Source organism: Perissodus microlepis, chromosome 7, assembly GCF_051167445.1.
Source record: "Perissodus microlepis isolate ML-2025 ecotype Zambia chromosome 7, ASM5116744v1, whole genome shotgun sequence".
NCBI classification, from domain to species: Eukaryota; Metazoa; Chordata; class Actinopteri; order Cichliformes; family Cichlidae; genus Perissodus; species Perissodus microlepis.
This window is the reverse complement of record NC_140467.1, coordinates 42386781-42399476: the sequence shown is the minus strand read 5'-3', so window position 1 is coordinate 42399476 and position 12696 is coordinate 42386781. Positions and strand designations below refer to the sequence as shown.

General features: G+C 41.0%; 3 protein-coding genes across 3 annotated transcripts; 2 read left to right on the top strand and 1 right to left on the bottom strand.

Moving 5' to 3' along the window:
* Nucleotides 1-175: 175 nt before the first annotated feature.
* On the top strand, nucleotides 176-4623 carry gal3st1b (galactose-3-O-sulfotransferase 1b). Its single transcript, XM_084935187.1, has 2 exons — nucleotides 176-1495; nucleotides 1591-4623. Exons 1-2 carry the CDS (start codon nucleotides 1374-1376, stop codon nucleotides 2726-2728), a joined length of 1260 nt encoding a protein of 419 aa, XP_084791313.1. The 5' UTR covers nucleotides 176-1373; the 3' UTR covers nucleotides 2729-4623.
* A 624-nt stretch (nucleotides 4624-5247) lies between these two features.
* On the bottom strand, nucleotides 5248-5959 carry uqcr10 (ubiquinol-cytochrome c reductase, complex III subunit X). Its single transcript, XM_084935193.1, has 2 exons — nucleotides 5777-5959; nucleotides 5248-5590 (listed from the first exon to the last, which is right to left on the bottom strand). The coding sequence occupies exons 1-2, from the start codon at nucleotides 5915-5917 to the stop codon at nucleotides 5543-5545; spliced, it is 189 nt and encodes a 62-aa protein (XP_084791319.1). The 5' UTR covers nucleotides 5918-5959; the 3' UTR covers nucleotides 5248-5542.
* Nucleotides 5960-5964: 5 nt separating this feature from the next.
* zmat5 (zinc finger, matrin-type 5) lies at nucleotides 5965-12139 on the top strand. Its single transcript, XM_084935192.1, has 6 exons — nucleotides 5965-6084; nucleotides 7069-7239; nucleotides 7369-7431; nucleotides 7981-8061; nucleotides 9990-10098; nucleotides 10204-12139. The coding sequence occupies exons 2-6, from the start codon at nucleotides 7113-7115 to the stop codon at nucleotides 10349-10351; spliced, it is 528 nt and encodes a 175-aa protein (XP_084791318.1). The 5' UTR covers nucleotides 5965-6084; nucleotides 7069-7112; the 3' UTR covers nucleotides 10352-12139.
* The last annotated feature ends 557 nt before the right edge of the window (nucleotides 12140-12696 follow it).

Here is a 12696-nt window from a genome sequence, read left to right as displayed (position 1 = left end):
AGCTACTCCCTTTGGTTGGATACGATGGTTAAATGCAGGAAATTTACTTAAACTGGTTAGTACTAATTACTGCATTTACTTATTATAAACTGCTAAATAATATTTGGCTAATACAGTCTGTTTCAGACTTTAAAAAATAATTTGAGAAAATCTGGCAAAGAGGTAATAATGTGACTGGAGCTAGCACAGAGTTTAGTACACTTCTATAATACAGTTATAGTTATGCACCTCCTCTTATAGTTGGAAGTTTCCTCAATGCACTATCATCAAAGCCATAACATATTGACCATAACATATACTTGTACATATACACATGAATTGAACACATTTTAGAGCAACGTCTTTTTAGCTTGATAGGTTATTTATGACAACAGTTATACAGAGGTGTGTCCTTCAGGTCCAGGCTACTTTGCATACCTGCCCCTGTGGGAGGAGAATTCCTCTTCCTCTTTATCCAGCAGCCAATAAGATACCACTTCTAGGATGGACAAATGCGATTTCAAGGTCTAGAAGGGAGCCTAACCTCACCCTAACACCTCTAATGCTGTCATCTTCAGGTAAGTCAGACTCTCACTCTCCGTTTTGCTAGAAAAACTCCAACACCATTTACACGCAGGCTGAAAGTCTTAACTCGACTTACTTATTCGCTACTTGGTGACACACACTCAGCAAATACTCTCGTACCTGGGTTGCTATCACAAGCAATATTTAGTCAGTACAAAAGAGCCAGAGTCACATGACACCACTTGACTCCCTTTATCTGGAATGTTTATCTGGCTAATCAGAGGTGAGCATCTTTCCCGTGTCGATAACAGAAGCGCAGTAGAAACGTGATGTCCAGTCATTTTTCACTTCACATGAGATGTTTTCTTTGAGCACGATGCTGTTACAGTAAAGAGTGATCTGTTTCTCTTCTCTGCTGTTTGTTGAAGAGGAAATTGTAAAACCATAAACATGTGTTTTATGTCAACATAGGGGCTGTATGTTTTATTTGAACGATGCAGCAATTTTCTCTCTTATCTGCTTAGTCTGTACCTCCCTCCTTGTATATCATATGGACATTGTTTTAACCTTTTCCCCTTGACAGATTAAAACATAGGAATTGCATGTATGTTTATAAGTCGTTATTCATTACTGTTGCCATAAAAAATGAAAATGGAGGTAATTAGTAGGGTTTTGTGCAAGATGTTCCTGCCACAAATGCATACTTGGGCTGTTCATTGATTTGTCTGGCGCTTGTGAGAGCAGCAGTTAAACAGTAAAATCAAATGAAGTATGTAAATTCAGAGCTGTGTTTGCCTTTCGCCTCTATACTCGCCTCTATACTTGTGTAACCTCTGATTTCATTTTCAGGTTTCTTCTCGGTTCACATAATGTCAGGCATCAAAGCAACTAAATGCAAGGCTCTGTTACGAGTTCTGATTCCATGGGTTTTATTGACCAACGTCATGGTGGCGCTGTACTGCTTAAGAAACCCAAACCAAGTGAAACTCAGGTAAATATTTCAAAGGAAATCATTATTTTGTTCACAAAAGATAAGAGATAAGATAAGATAAACTCGGTAAACTGACTTATTGGATATATTTACAGCGACTCCCAAAAAGACACGTGTCCCCTCGGTGTGGCAAAATTACAAAACAAAAGTTTGATCAAGCAGTGTCACTCAGAAGAGTGCTCACCCAAAGTGAATGTCATGTTTATGAAGACCCATAAAACAGCTAGCAGCACCATCCTCAATATCATCTTCAGGTTTGGAGAAAAGCACAAGCTCAGGTTTGCATTTCCTGATGGGCGCAATGACTTCTTCTACCCATCGCCGTTCCTGTGCTCCCAGGTGAAGGACTACAAACCTGGAGAATGTTTCAACATCGTTTGCAACCACATGCGCTTTGATCATCAAGAAGTGTCCAAGCTCCTGCCTCCAGACAGCGTGTACGTCACCATCTTGCGTGACCCGGTGGATCTTTTTGAATCTTCCTTCCATTACTACCACAAAGCAGTTCCCCTTACGTGGAGGATCAGAGGTGAAAACAAGCTGGCAGAGTTTCTGAACAACCCTTGGGCCTTCTACAGTCCAGAGGCTTTCAACTCATTCTATCTAAAAAATCTGCTCTTTTTTGACTTTGGTTTGGATAACAACCTCGAGGCTGATGATCCTCACGTCATGACAGAAATTAAGAACTTATCAAGACGTTTTCATCTGGTCCTCATTGCAGAATATTTCGAGGAGTCTCTTATTCTGCTGAAGGATTTGCTCTGTTGGACAATGGAGGACATCCTGTACTTTAAGCTTAATGCTCGCAAGAGCTCATCCGTGTCTCACTTGGATGCTGAGATGAGAGCCAAAGCTCTACAGTGGAATGGGGCAGACTGGAAACTCTATCAGTATTTTAACGGTACCTTCTGGGCAAGAGTCGAGGCATATGGGAGAGAAAGGATGAAGCAGGAGGTAGAGGAGCTGAGGCGAAGAAATGCTGAGATGAAGGACATCTGTATTGAAGGCGGAGGTGCAGTTGAAGCGCAGAAGATTCAGAACAGACGTTTCCTGCCCTGGCAGCCGGTTGGAGAGAGTTCCATCCTGGGTTACAACATTAAGAAAGATGTTGATCCAAGATTCAGGACAGTCTGTGAAAAAATGCTCACACCTGAAATACAATACTTATCCGAGCTGGGTGTAAGCCTGTGGCTCACAAGACTGTGGGGTTGGTTAAAAGATGCTATCTACTGACGGCTGAGCCATAGCCTACTGGTTTTAACAAGCGAATTGAGTAAAAATACTAATGTAATGAATGTTCGTGTGTTATACTCATCTCCTAACAAATGTTTTCACCTTATTTATTTTTAAACATTTTCAGGTTTTAATAATAAATTCTTACTGGCAGTTCATTGTCACGTGAAAATATGCCTATTTGAACTGTAAACACAGTAATGTCACATTTTGTGCACGTGTTATGGAATATATTCAGAGAAAGGCCAAAACATTGGTTATGTGCATCTCAAATAATACTCAACAAATACTGTGCTAGTGTGTTAGTGGCAATGTGTTTATGTTTTCTTTTTAACATTAGGTTTAGGCTTAAACAGGCTGGCTACTTACAAAACCAGCATTCCTGTTATAATGTGTTTATATGTTTGTTTTCTAATACATTTGTTTCAAGCTATGTAACAGCTCACCTACCCCTGGTATTGGTGTTTTGTTAAGCACATGGTAATCGAGCCATTAGTGAGTCATGAGCGATACCTGGATTCTTGCAGGTGGAAGTATGAGGCAGTGATAGTGTGCCCTCCACTGGCCTGGGACTCAAATGCAGCTGTGTGGAATGTATTTGAATGGCTGAGGCCTTTCTCCAACCCTCTCAATAGTTTACACCAGTTGTCTTCATCAATAACATGGTTGGACACGCGCACCTATCTATTAATCTTCAGTTCAGGCAGATGAAGTCATTGGTGACTCAGCTGATTAATGTGTTTAAATAAAGAGCTGTTGTATTTTGCCAAAATTTGCCTCTTTGGCATTTCAAGACTGAAAAGGTTTTAGTTAGTGACTTTTAATTTCTTCACTTGGTAGCTGCTGGCAGATGCACTGACACTTGGAGAGTACACAAACTTCAGTGATACATGGACCTCCTTGCACTGGATAAATTTAAGAGCGTAATCACTTTTTATGTCCATGGAGAAGTTCTGCACAGGTTTGGCTCCCTGAGAATGATGGTGATATGGAGAGCATGTTGTCAGAATCTGGAGCTTAGATGCACTTTCCCCGCATTGTGAAAATATGAATCACTTTTTTGCTTAAGGATGATTTCTTATACATGTGCTTGCAGCAGGGCTAAGACAGTGTTTTTGTATTTTGTTTTAGTTTAGTTTCCATTTGTTGTGATAGTGGGTGCTTGTTTAGTTATTGAGTTTGATAAGATTAAGTGTTACTTCTAATTATTACAACTGATAAGTTTAAGTTTTACAGTACAAATAACACTAACATCCCATCACTTACTGTCACTTGTTGACTTGGCAAGGTTGTTTGAACTGCCGAGGTTTGAAACAAAATACATGTTTATGTTATGTTATTTAGTTAGCGCAAAATCTTGTGTGAGTCTGTATTCAAGTTTTTTCTAAAGTATAAATTTTCCATAACTAAAATATTTTTTACACCTGCTTTTAGTTTGTAGTCAGGAAAACTGTAATAAGCAACAGCAGAAAGCTTGTGACAGGTGTGTTTGAGTATCAGTCATTATCTACTGTATAGCTTTGTATCAGCCAATGAATGTAACTGATACAATCTAGCAGACTGAAAATCATTTACCTTTTGGTGATGTGACTGTTATTTTTGTTACATGAACTTGACCCGGTTTTATTGTAATGCAGTGAGTGTGGCAATAGTGGTCAATTGGTCCAAATATTTTTGTGGTTATGTGGCAGTTTGCCTCATTTAACTGGGTGCCTTTTCTTCTTGTGTATGCATTTCCCTCTGCAATTTCCTTCCCTGCTTAACAGTATAATAAAGTAGAAGTGCTTCAAATTTCTGAAAGACCGAATCCTGCTCTTGTACAACTTTCACAAGAAAATTACGGAATTAATAGTTTTTCTTTTGGTGATCAGTCTTTTAATGCAGGTTTAACAGTGTGCATGAATAGGGGTTCATTCACCCATAAAAGCACAAGATCCAAGACCAGGAAGACACACACATTGACACATTGGCCTAGTGCTGGTCCTAAGCCTGGAACAGTGGGAGGGTTGGAACAGGAAGGGTTTCCAGTATAAAATCTATGCCATCCTCCATCAAGATATTAAGACTTGTACATTCATTGGAGGGGATATTACAAAATTGTTAAGCATTGACAAATGACTTCAGAACTCTTAGCTGAAAACCCCACAGCAACTCAACTTCTGCAAATATATACTAGACAACTGTCTTTTCCCTGTTAGACACCTTGTGTGTGCTTCTGTGTGGATTTTCTTCAAGACCTTCAGTTTTTCTTGTCATCAAATAATGTCAGATTAATGCTGCCTCTGTAACCCCACACAAGAGAGACTGCCTCAACAATACACTTTGCTGGTTAAATACAGGTTGAAAAAAAATGTTTTCTTCAAGAACTGATGCCAACAAAAGTAGAAATCACTTGCTTAATAAAAGTTTGCAAACATGCAGTTGACATGAGCTCGCTCCTAGATACTAGAAATAACTACATGGTGAAAGGACATGAAACTTTTTAAAGATATTCAACGTGATAAACCAAGACGCTTAAGTATGTTAGACAAATACATGTTTAATTTAACAATTTACAATCAGTGAGGAAAACGAAGGCGTTACAATTAACATCAATGAAGGAGACGAAGCGACAGGAACCACTGCTCCATCTTCACGGGGTCTGGACCGTCTGTCGGCTCTCGTAGGTCCCTTGGCAGCCGCCGATAGCCTGGGCATGACTTTGAGCACATTGTCCATGTTGAATTGATTCAGGTGTGGAGCCCATGAAGAATGGATAATGGAAATGTGACAACATATGCCATCGACCCTTATAGAACCCCAGCCAGTGTCCCATTATTCTTCTTTGTTTTCATAGTTGTGCTTAATATGTTTCCACAGTTTCTGCAATAAAACACATGCAATGTAACGTTAGAGTTTTCAGACAACTGACGGGCATTGCTAAACGAAGAAGTTGTCAAAAGACCAGAACGCTCGACTTAGCGGGCAAGTTAGCTTGGCTAACGCTAGCGCCGCTTCGCCCTCTGCGTACAAGGTCAGGTGCTTTAAAAGCCCAAAACACGCACTCACCCCGCGATTCATTTGCTCAAAGATCGCATCTCCACCTTGGTCAAATACTCGTTCAAAGAGGACAGCTCCAACCATGATGGTTACAGCGAACGTGGATGTCCTCCTGAAGAGAAGATTGTAGACAGACTTAGCCAACGCCATGTCGACGGTTCAGTACTCACTGCGCAGGAACGGATGCGCTCGTGCGAAACTTCCGCTTTAGCTTGGTGGCCGGATGCTAATAAACAGATACCCGGTACCCGGACAACGCCTTTGCCACCTAGGCAGTAGTCAGCATGCTATAATATCATCAGGGGTAAATATTTGAGGTATGGTTTGCTGTGCGGTTTTGGGCTTGAGAGTGTGATTAGTATGCACGTGTTTCGTCTCAGTGCTTCTTCAATTAGGCTTCGTAGTTTCAGACTTAAAAAACAAAACAGATAGCAACTAAATAAATGGTCGCGGGCGTTTGTGTCAGTAGATGTGCTGTTGGTCCCAGTTTGTCGTGTAAGGACTTTTATTCCTAAGCATTTTTAACCCTGGCTTGCACACGTGAACTTATATGAACATTTTGCTGTAAACGTCTTCTTATTCTTCCGGCTGCTCTCTTTAGTGGTGGGCCACCGCTCCTTCAAGACACCCATGAATGTTTTCTTTGGTTTCCTCCTTTCCTTATGCCTGCGAGCTACATATTCAACATCTTTTGTCCATAATATCCACTATCCCCCATTTGCAATTATCCAAAACATCTCAGCCTTGCCTCTCTAACTTTGTCTCCAAACTGAGCTGTCCCTCTGATGTACTCATTTCTAATCCTGTCTATTCTGGTCACTCCCAGTCAAGATTTTCAGCATCTCCAGCTCCACCTCCTGTTTTTCTTTCTTTTTACCATCTCCAAACCATAGATCTCACTGCCATCTTGTAAACCTTCCCTTTCACTCTTTCACCCTGAAACTCATCTCCATTCACTCCAACCTGCCTGCACTCTCTTCTTCACCTCGCTTGTGCACTGTCTGTTGCTTTGGATGATTGACCCTGGGTCATCTGCCTCCACTACCTCTACTATTTGCATCTTCACTGTTACGCCTCTCTCCCTTTTCACTCACACACCTCTCCAGGGTTTCTTACATATATACTTGCTCATATTTTTGTTATAATCTAATAGATGTGAGCACAGTGGTCAGTTGTTCCTTACTGATGTAGGTTTTCTTAGTTAAAGTCACCCTAACCATGGTATAGAAACTATTCACATATTCTTTTACTCTACATTTTCAGAACAGTTTTGATTTTGTTTGCTATTTACTGTCTTTCAGGTGTTTAAAGGTGATATTGCAATACTCTGAACACAACTTTGACCATGGGGAAGAGGTACTACTGTGACTACTGCGACCGGTCCTTTCAGGACAACATGCATAACAGAAAAAAGCATCTGAATGGTGTTCAGCATCACCGAGCAAAAAAAGCTTGGTTTGACAATTTTAGAGGTGAGAGTAGCAGTTATTTCTGAGACCAGGGTTTTCATATCCATGAAAATCTGTAGTTGAAAAATTATGCATTGCTTTTTCATAATATGTAATTAACTGTGTATGATAACCAGCATTTTCTCTTCACAGACTCTGCAGCTATTCTGAATGATGAGCAAGAAAAGAAGCCCTGCAGGAAATTTCTCCAAAAAGGTATCAGAATGACCTGTAATTCTCTACTGACAAATGCAAGCAATAGCAAAGTTGCTTTATTTAGTGCTACTTATACTAACTCTAGATTACAACACCATGGCCAGCAGTAACAGTGTGAGGAATGTTGGAGCCACTTTGACCAGTGTTTATCTTTTCTCTAGCATATTCTAGGATGTCCTTCTTTCTTCTGAAATACTGAAATAAATTGTTACTTCTAGGCAGGACTATTTTAATTCCTTATTATTCGAAAGGATCCCTGAAAAGTCTTCCAAAAAAGTTTCAGTGAGCGTACTAACAGTACTGCCACCTTCCCCTCACCCTCAACCTGTTGCAGAAGATAGCTTCCCTTCCAATATCTTGGGTGTGACTGTGAAAAAATGGAAGCCAAGATCGTGTTTAAACCTGATAACAAGGCTGTCGGGGGTTTCTCCCAATTATTATAGGGTTTTTACTCTACAAAGTAAAGCACTTTGATCATATTTTTGTGAATTGATTTAGTATCAGTAAAAATGAATTTAAATGTGGAATTTCTTTCTCTCTGTTTTTTAGGAATTTGTGATTTTGGCTCCAACTGCAGATTTTCTCATATGACAGAAGAAGAGCTATTTAACTTACAAAGACAGGTGGAAGGTAAGCTGTGAACAGAAGATGGTGCTGTTTACCTTGTGATACGCTTTACAGGACCCCAAAGCAAAGCAAGCAACCTCACTCCCTATAGCAGTGGAAAGCATCTTCTTGTGTGTCCACTAGTACCCCGTCTAAGACACATAAATCACTTCAAGAAAACGGTGTCTGTCCCCTGGCTCCATACCAGCATCCTTGTTTTCTTCCACGTGAAGATCATTAGAGCTCCTCAGCGGTCCTCAAACGCTTAACTGTTTACAGATGCAGCCATCAGGGTAGCCTCCAAACTTGGGTTTTTGTAGTTTCAGGATTAATTGTCATTTTGTTGCAATTATGTTTTCATTACAAAAATAAAAGCTTGTGTTTGTGCAGCTATTTGTTAGCTGTAAAGCTGAGCTTTGGTGGTTAGGGCTACGACTTGAACCCATTAGTGAAATGCTGGTGGTGACAAGGTTTGGGATGTGGCGTCCTGGTTTTGCCTAGCTGCTTGTAGCTTCACCATGTCAGGGAAAGACCCATCATATGTATGCATGTTAAACATGCTTCTCCCGAGCACTGCAGCGCAATGCTAGGCAGAATCCTGGAGTGGCATTTGCAAGGGTCAGTGGCCTCAAAAGCCGGTCCCTAATAATCCGACACTGTGGTGAAGTCCAGTGACAAACCCAGCTTAGCTGGCACTTGCTGGGAGGCATGTTCAAGAAGCAAGAGACTGAATTTCCTACGTTCTTCAACCAGCTCCTCAATTCTGAAGAGGAACTTGAAGAAGATAAGGACGATGTTACATCGATCTCCACAGAGATGATAATGAGGAGGATGAGGAGGATGCTGTTCTCCCTCCTGCCCAGACATGGTGGAATTTGAGCTTCACTATCGGGGAAACTCAGCTCTCTCCATCTCCCTCCTAGATTGATCTTCGTAAAAGTTGAAAGCTTGTGGCAGCAAGATAGTGCATTAGATGTCCTGCAGCAAGAAGGTGGAGTAAAGGAATCTTTATGATGGAAAAATATTTGCGTGAGCTTCTTGTCAGCGGCTCATGCCTGCTGTTCTGGCATGTATGTAGTAGATGAGGCATTAGATGAAAGTAGATGGCACAGTCATTCATGTATCATCTCCACCAAAACAAGCATTCTACACTCTTTCCATACATTCACTTTATGATGACAATTGGTATATTTGAGAAACTGTCCTATTGCTTGCTCTCTATTGTGATGGCACATGAGTCCCAGATACTGAAGCTTCCTGAGTATCTGTGTGCTCATTTCACCTGAGGAATGGCTATCTCATCAGCTATCTCATTTTAATGGTATTTATGTGTGGGGCATCTGTGCAGCTGTTAGTTGAGCAATGATACTTAGTGTGTGCTCTTAGCTGTATACTGACCTTTGGAGTGGGTGTGAGTTATCCACCTGCCTGGGGTATGGTGTTATAGACTTTAGAGTATGCAATCTGAGAATGATCTGTAACATCCATTATGAGATACAGACTACCGTAAGGTTCGAAAGAGAGTGTCCATTCACCAGAGTAACCCCGGTTCTCTGAAAGCTGAGTGCGGTATCTCACTGCACTGCCGTATTTGCAAGGGCACGTGGAAGAAGTACCTTGAGAATGTCTGGTGGGGCTATCATAAAGGGTGTTGGGGAGCCCATGTCCTTGAAGTGATTGGTTTGTCTTAGTTGGATGTGGTGGTGGAGGAGCTTCTATGATTGGCCATGCCAGAAAGCACTCACCGTTGTGAGATGACTCACTGTTTTCAGAGAACCGGGGTTACTGAATTAAAACCACAAAGACCAGCAGTTAAACATTCTCTGGAAAAAAAAATAGTTCAAAGAAACTGCTAGTAAAGAAAGACAAGTACTACTTGTTGAGCACATTTCCTACAGATGAGTGTGTAAACTGCTATATGCTGAGTTGAATGAGCTATTTCCTTTTCTCAGATGAAAGACAACACAGAGAGGACTTTGAGGACAGAATTATGCCTGGACGAAGTATAGAAGAATGGCTCTCGAGAAGGGAAAAGAAGAGAGCTGCCCTCGGTAGTAAAGGGTATGTACCTTCATTTTTGTTTTAACACTCATTCTACATGGCTCGCATGACAAATTTCACTCCTGTTGATTATGAATTCACCTATTCTATTATTTATTTCTGCAGAGATCTAAAAACCGAGGAAGACAGTGAGGAAAGTCAAGCAGAAAATGGCATACTTCAGCAGCTCCTCTCCATTCCTGACCTACCGCCCTCACTTCAACCCCCTCCTCCAGGCGGGTGGAAAGTCAACATGAACACTGAGTGGGGTTGAGGGACATTCACTTTGAGGGTTCAGATGACTGTTAAGCCAATACCTAACATTAATAAAAGGAGGAATGGTTCAGAAAACCAATATTATTTTAGTTTTTTAAGGATTTTCAGCATGAAAGGAAGATTTCACTTGTTGTTTGTTGCTGTTTTTCGTTTGAATAATAAATTTACTTCTCTTAGATGAGTAAAGTATTTGCATATATTTCAAAACAAAATCTGAGATGAACAGTAACTGTACAACATTGGGGTAATTGATGCAGTTTTTGCACTGATAAGTGACAGTGTGCCCTTAAAGTGAGACTCCTCTGAGGAGTTACATTTGATATGATGTGGGCCCAAAGGGAATGAAGGATTGCCGAGCAGATGGAAACCTTTTTTTTTTTTGCATGGTTTTAATTCTGTGCTGCATCATGGGGGATTCCTTGATCTCCATCCATCCATTCGTGTCCGCTTATCCTTTTCATGGTCGCGGGGGCGCTGGAGCCTATCCCAGCTGTCATAGGGCAAGAGGCGGGGTACACCCTGGACAGGTCGCCAGTCTGTCGCAGGGCCAACACACAGAGACAGACAACCATTCGCACTCACATTCACTCGCACATTCACACCTAAGATCTTGATCTCATGACTTCATTTTTATTACTAACCCAGCCACTAGAAAACACAATTTAATTTTCAAAATGATATGTGAAGTGAAACACTGGATTGAATCTTATAATGAAACTTTTAATAGTCAGAAAGTTGGTTAATTTATTTCTTAGTAAGCATCGTGCAAATCCCTTCGATTTGTGACTAATATATTTCTAATTGTCTTTGTTTTTTTTGTTTTTTTAAAAAACCCTCAAGTATTTAATATTCTTTGCTCAGATTATGCTGAAATGTCCAGTAGTCACTCATCCTTCATAACACCTGCCTAATATTGTGTAGGTCTCCCTTGTGCTTGAAGGCTACCACTGGATGCTATTAGGGAAACGGTGGCGGTGACAAGGTTAGGGATGTGGCATCCTGCTTTTGCCTTGCTGCTTGCAGGTTGACCATCCCCTGTGCATCACATATATGCTTGTTAAACATGCTCATGTGTTGTTGGCAGACAGAGGTGTCCAGGTCCCTAACCTTGCACAGGTCCTCTATGCAGTGTGCTGTGGTGTCTGGCACAGGGATATTGCAGATCCTTTGACTCTGTTGAGGTGTTGGGTGGGAATTCCGTGGATCAGGCATGTTTCACCTAAAGATGCTCTATCTCATTATTGTTGTTTTTAAGGAATCCTCTTTGGTTTGTGTCATTTGTGTTATTTCAATGAAATACAGTCAATTAAAAAACATTTTCTTTGGATTTACTTAAGGCAAGTGGTTCCATCCAAGTGAGAAACTCTTAAGAAATACAAAACAGGGTGTTGAATTGCAATGGGACAAATGACCCAAGTAAACTTAAACTGTTTCTTAGGAGTTAACACAGTTGTGTGGAAACATTTGACATAACTTTCTCAATGACATCAGATAAAAAACAAGTGTAGGAGACTGAGATATACAGAGTTGACAGTCCTGGGAAATTGCCATCTGTGAAGTTGTTTTTCTTAACCATTGAAAGAATTCTGTCATCATGCACTTTAGTTGTCTTTTGTGATCTTTTTATGCCTTTTGGTGCTGCTGAGCTGACCAGTCTATTTATTCTGTTTTAGAATGAATCAGATTGTAGATTTGGACACCTGTAGTTTTTGCTATATCTTTGATCAATTTATAGTGAAAACAAAACACACTGAAAACATATATTAAACACTTGGAAGAAACTTCAGATATTATGTCCATTTCATTTGTTATTAATTAACATGGGAACAGGCCTCACCTGGTCAGTCAACTGTCCAAAAGGAGGTGGAGGTGGTCAACAAGTACAAGTACCTCGGGCTGTGGGTGGACAACAAACTGGACTGGTCATGCAACACAGAGCACCTGTATAAAAAAGCCCAAAGCCGACTGTACTTCCTCAGGAGGTTGAGGTCTTTTAACATCTGCAGGAAGCTCCTGAGGATGTTTTACCAGTCGGTGGTTGCTGGAGTACTTTTCTATGCTGTGGTGTGCTGGGGGAGCAGCACAGCAAAGAAGGACTCATCCAGGCTGGAAAAACTGATCAGGAAGGCTGGCTCTGTGGTCGGCATGAAGCTGGACACTCTGGTGACAGTGGCAGAGAAAAGGACACTAAAGAAACTGCTGGACATTATGGACAATGCTGGGCATCCTCTGCACACGGCCATAAACAACCAGAAGAGCCTGTTCAGTGACAGGTTGCTTCTCCCCAAGACAAGAACCAACAGACTTAAAAACTCCTTTGTCCCACACGCCATCAGACTGTTT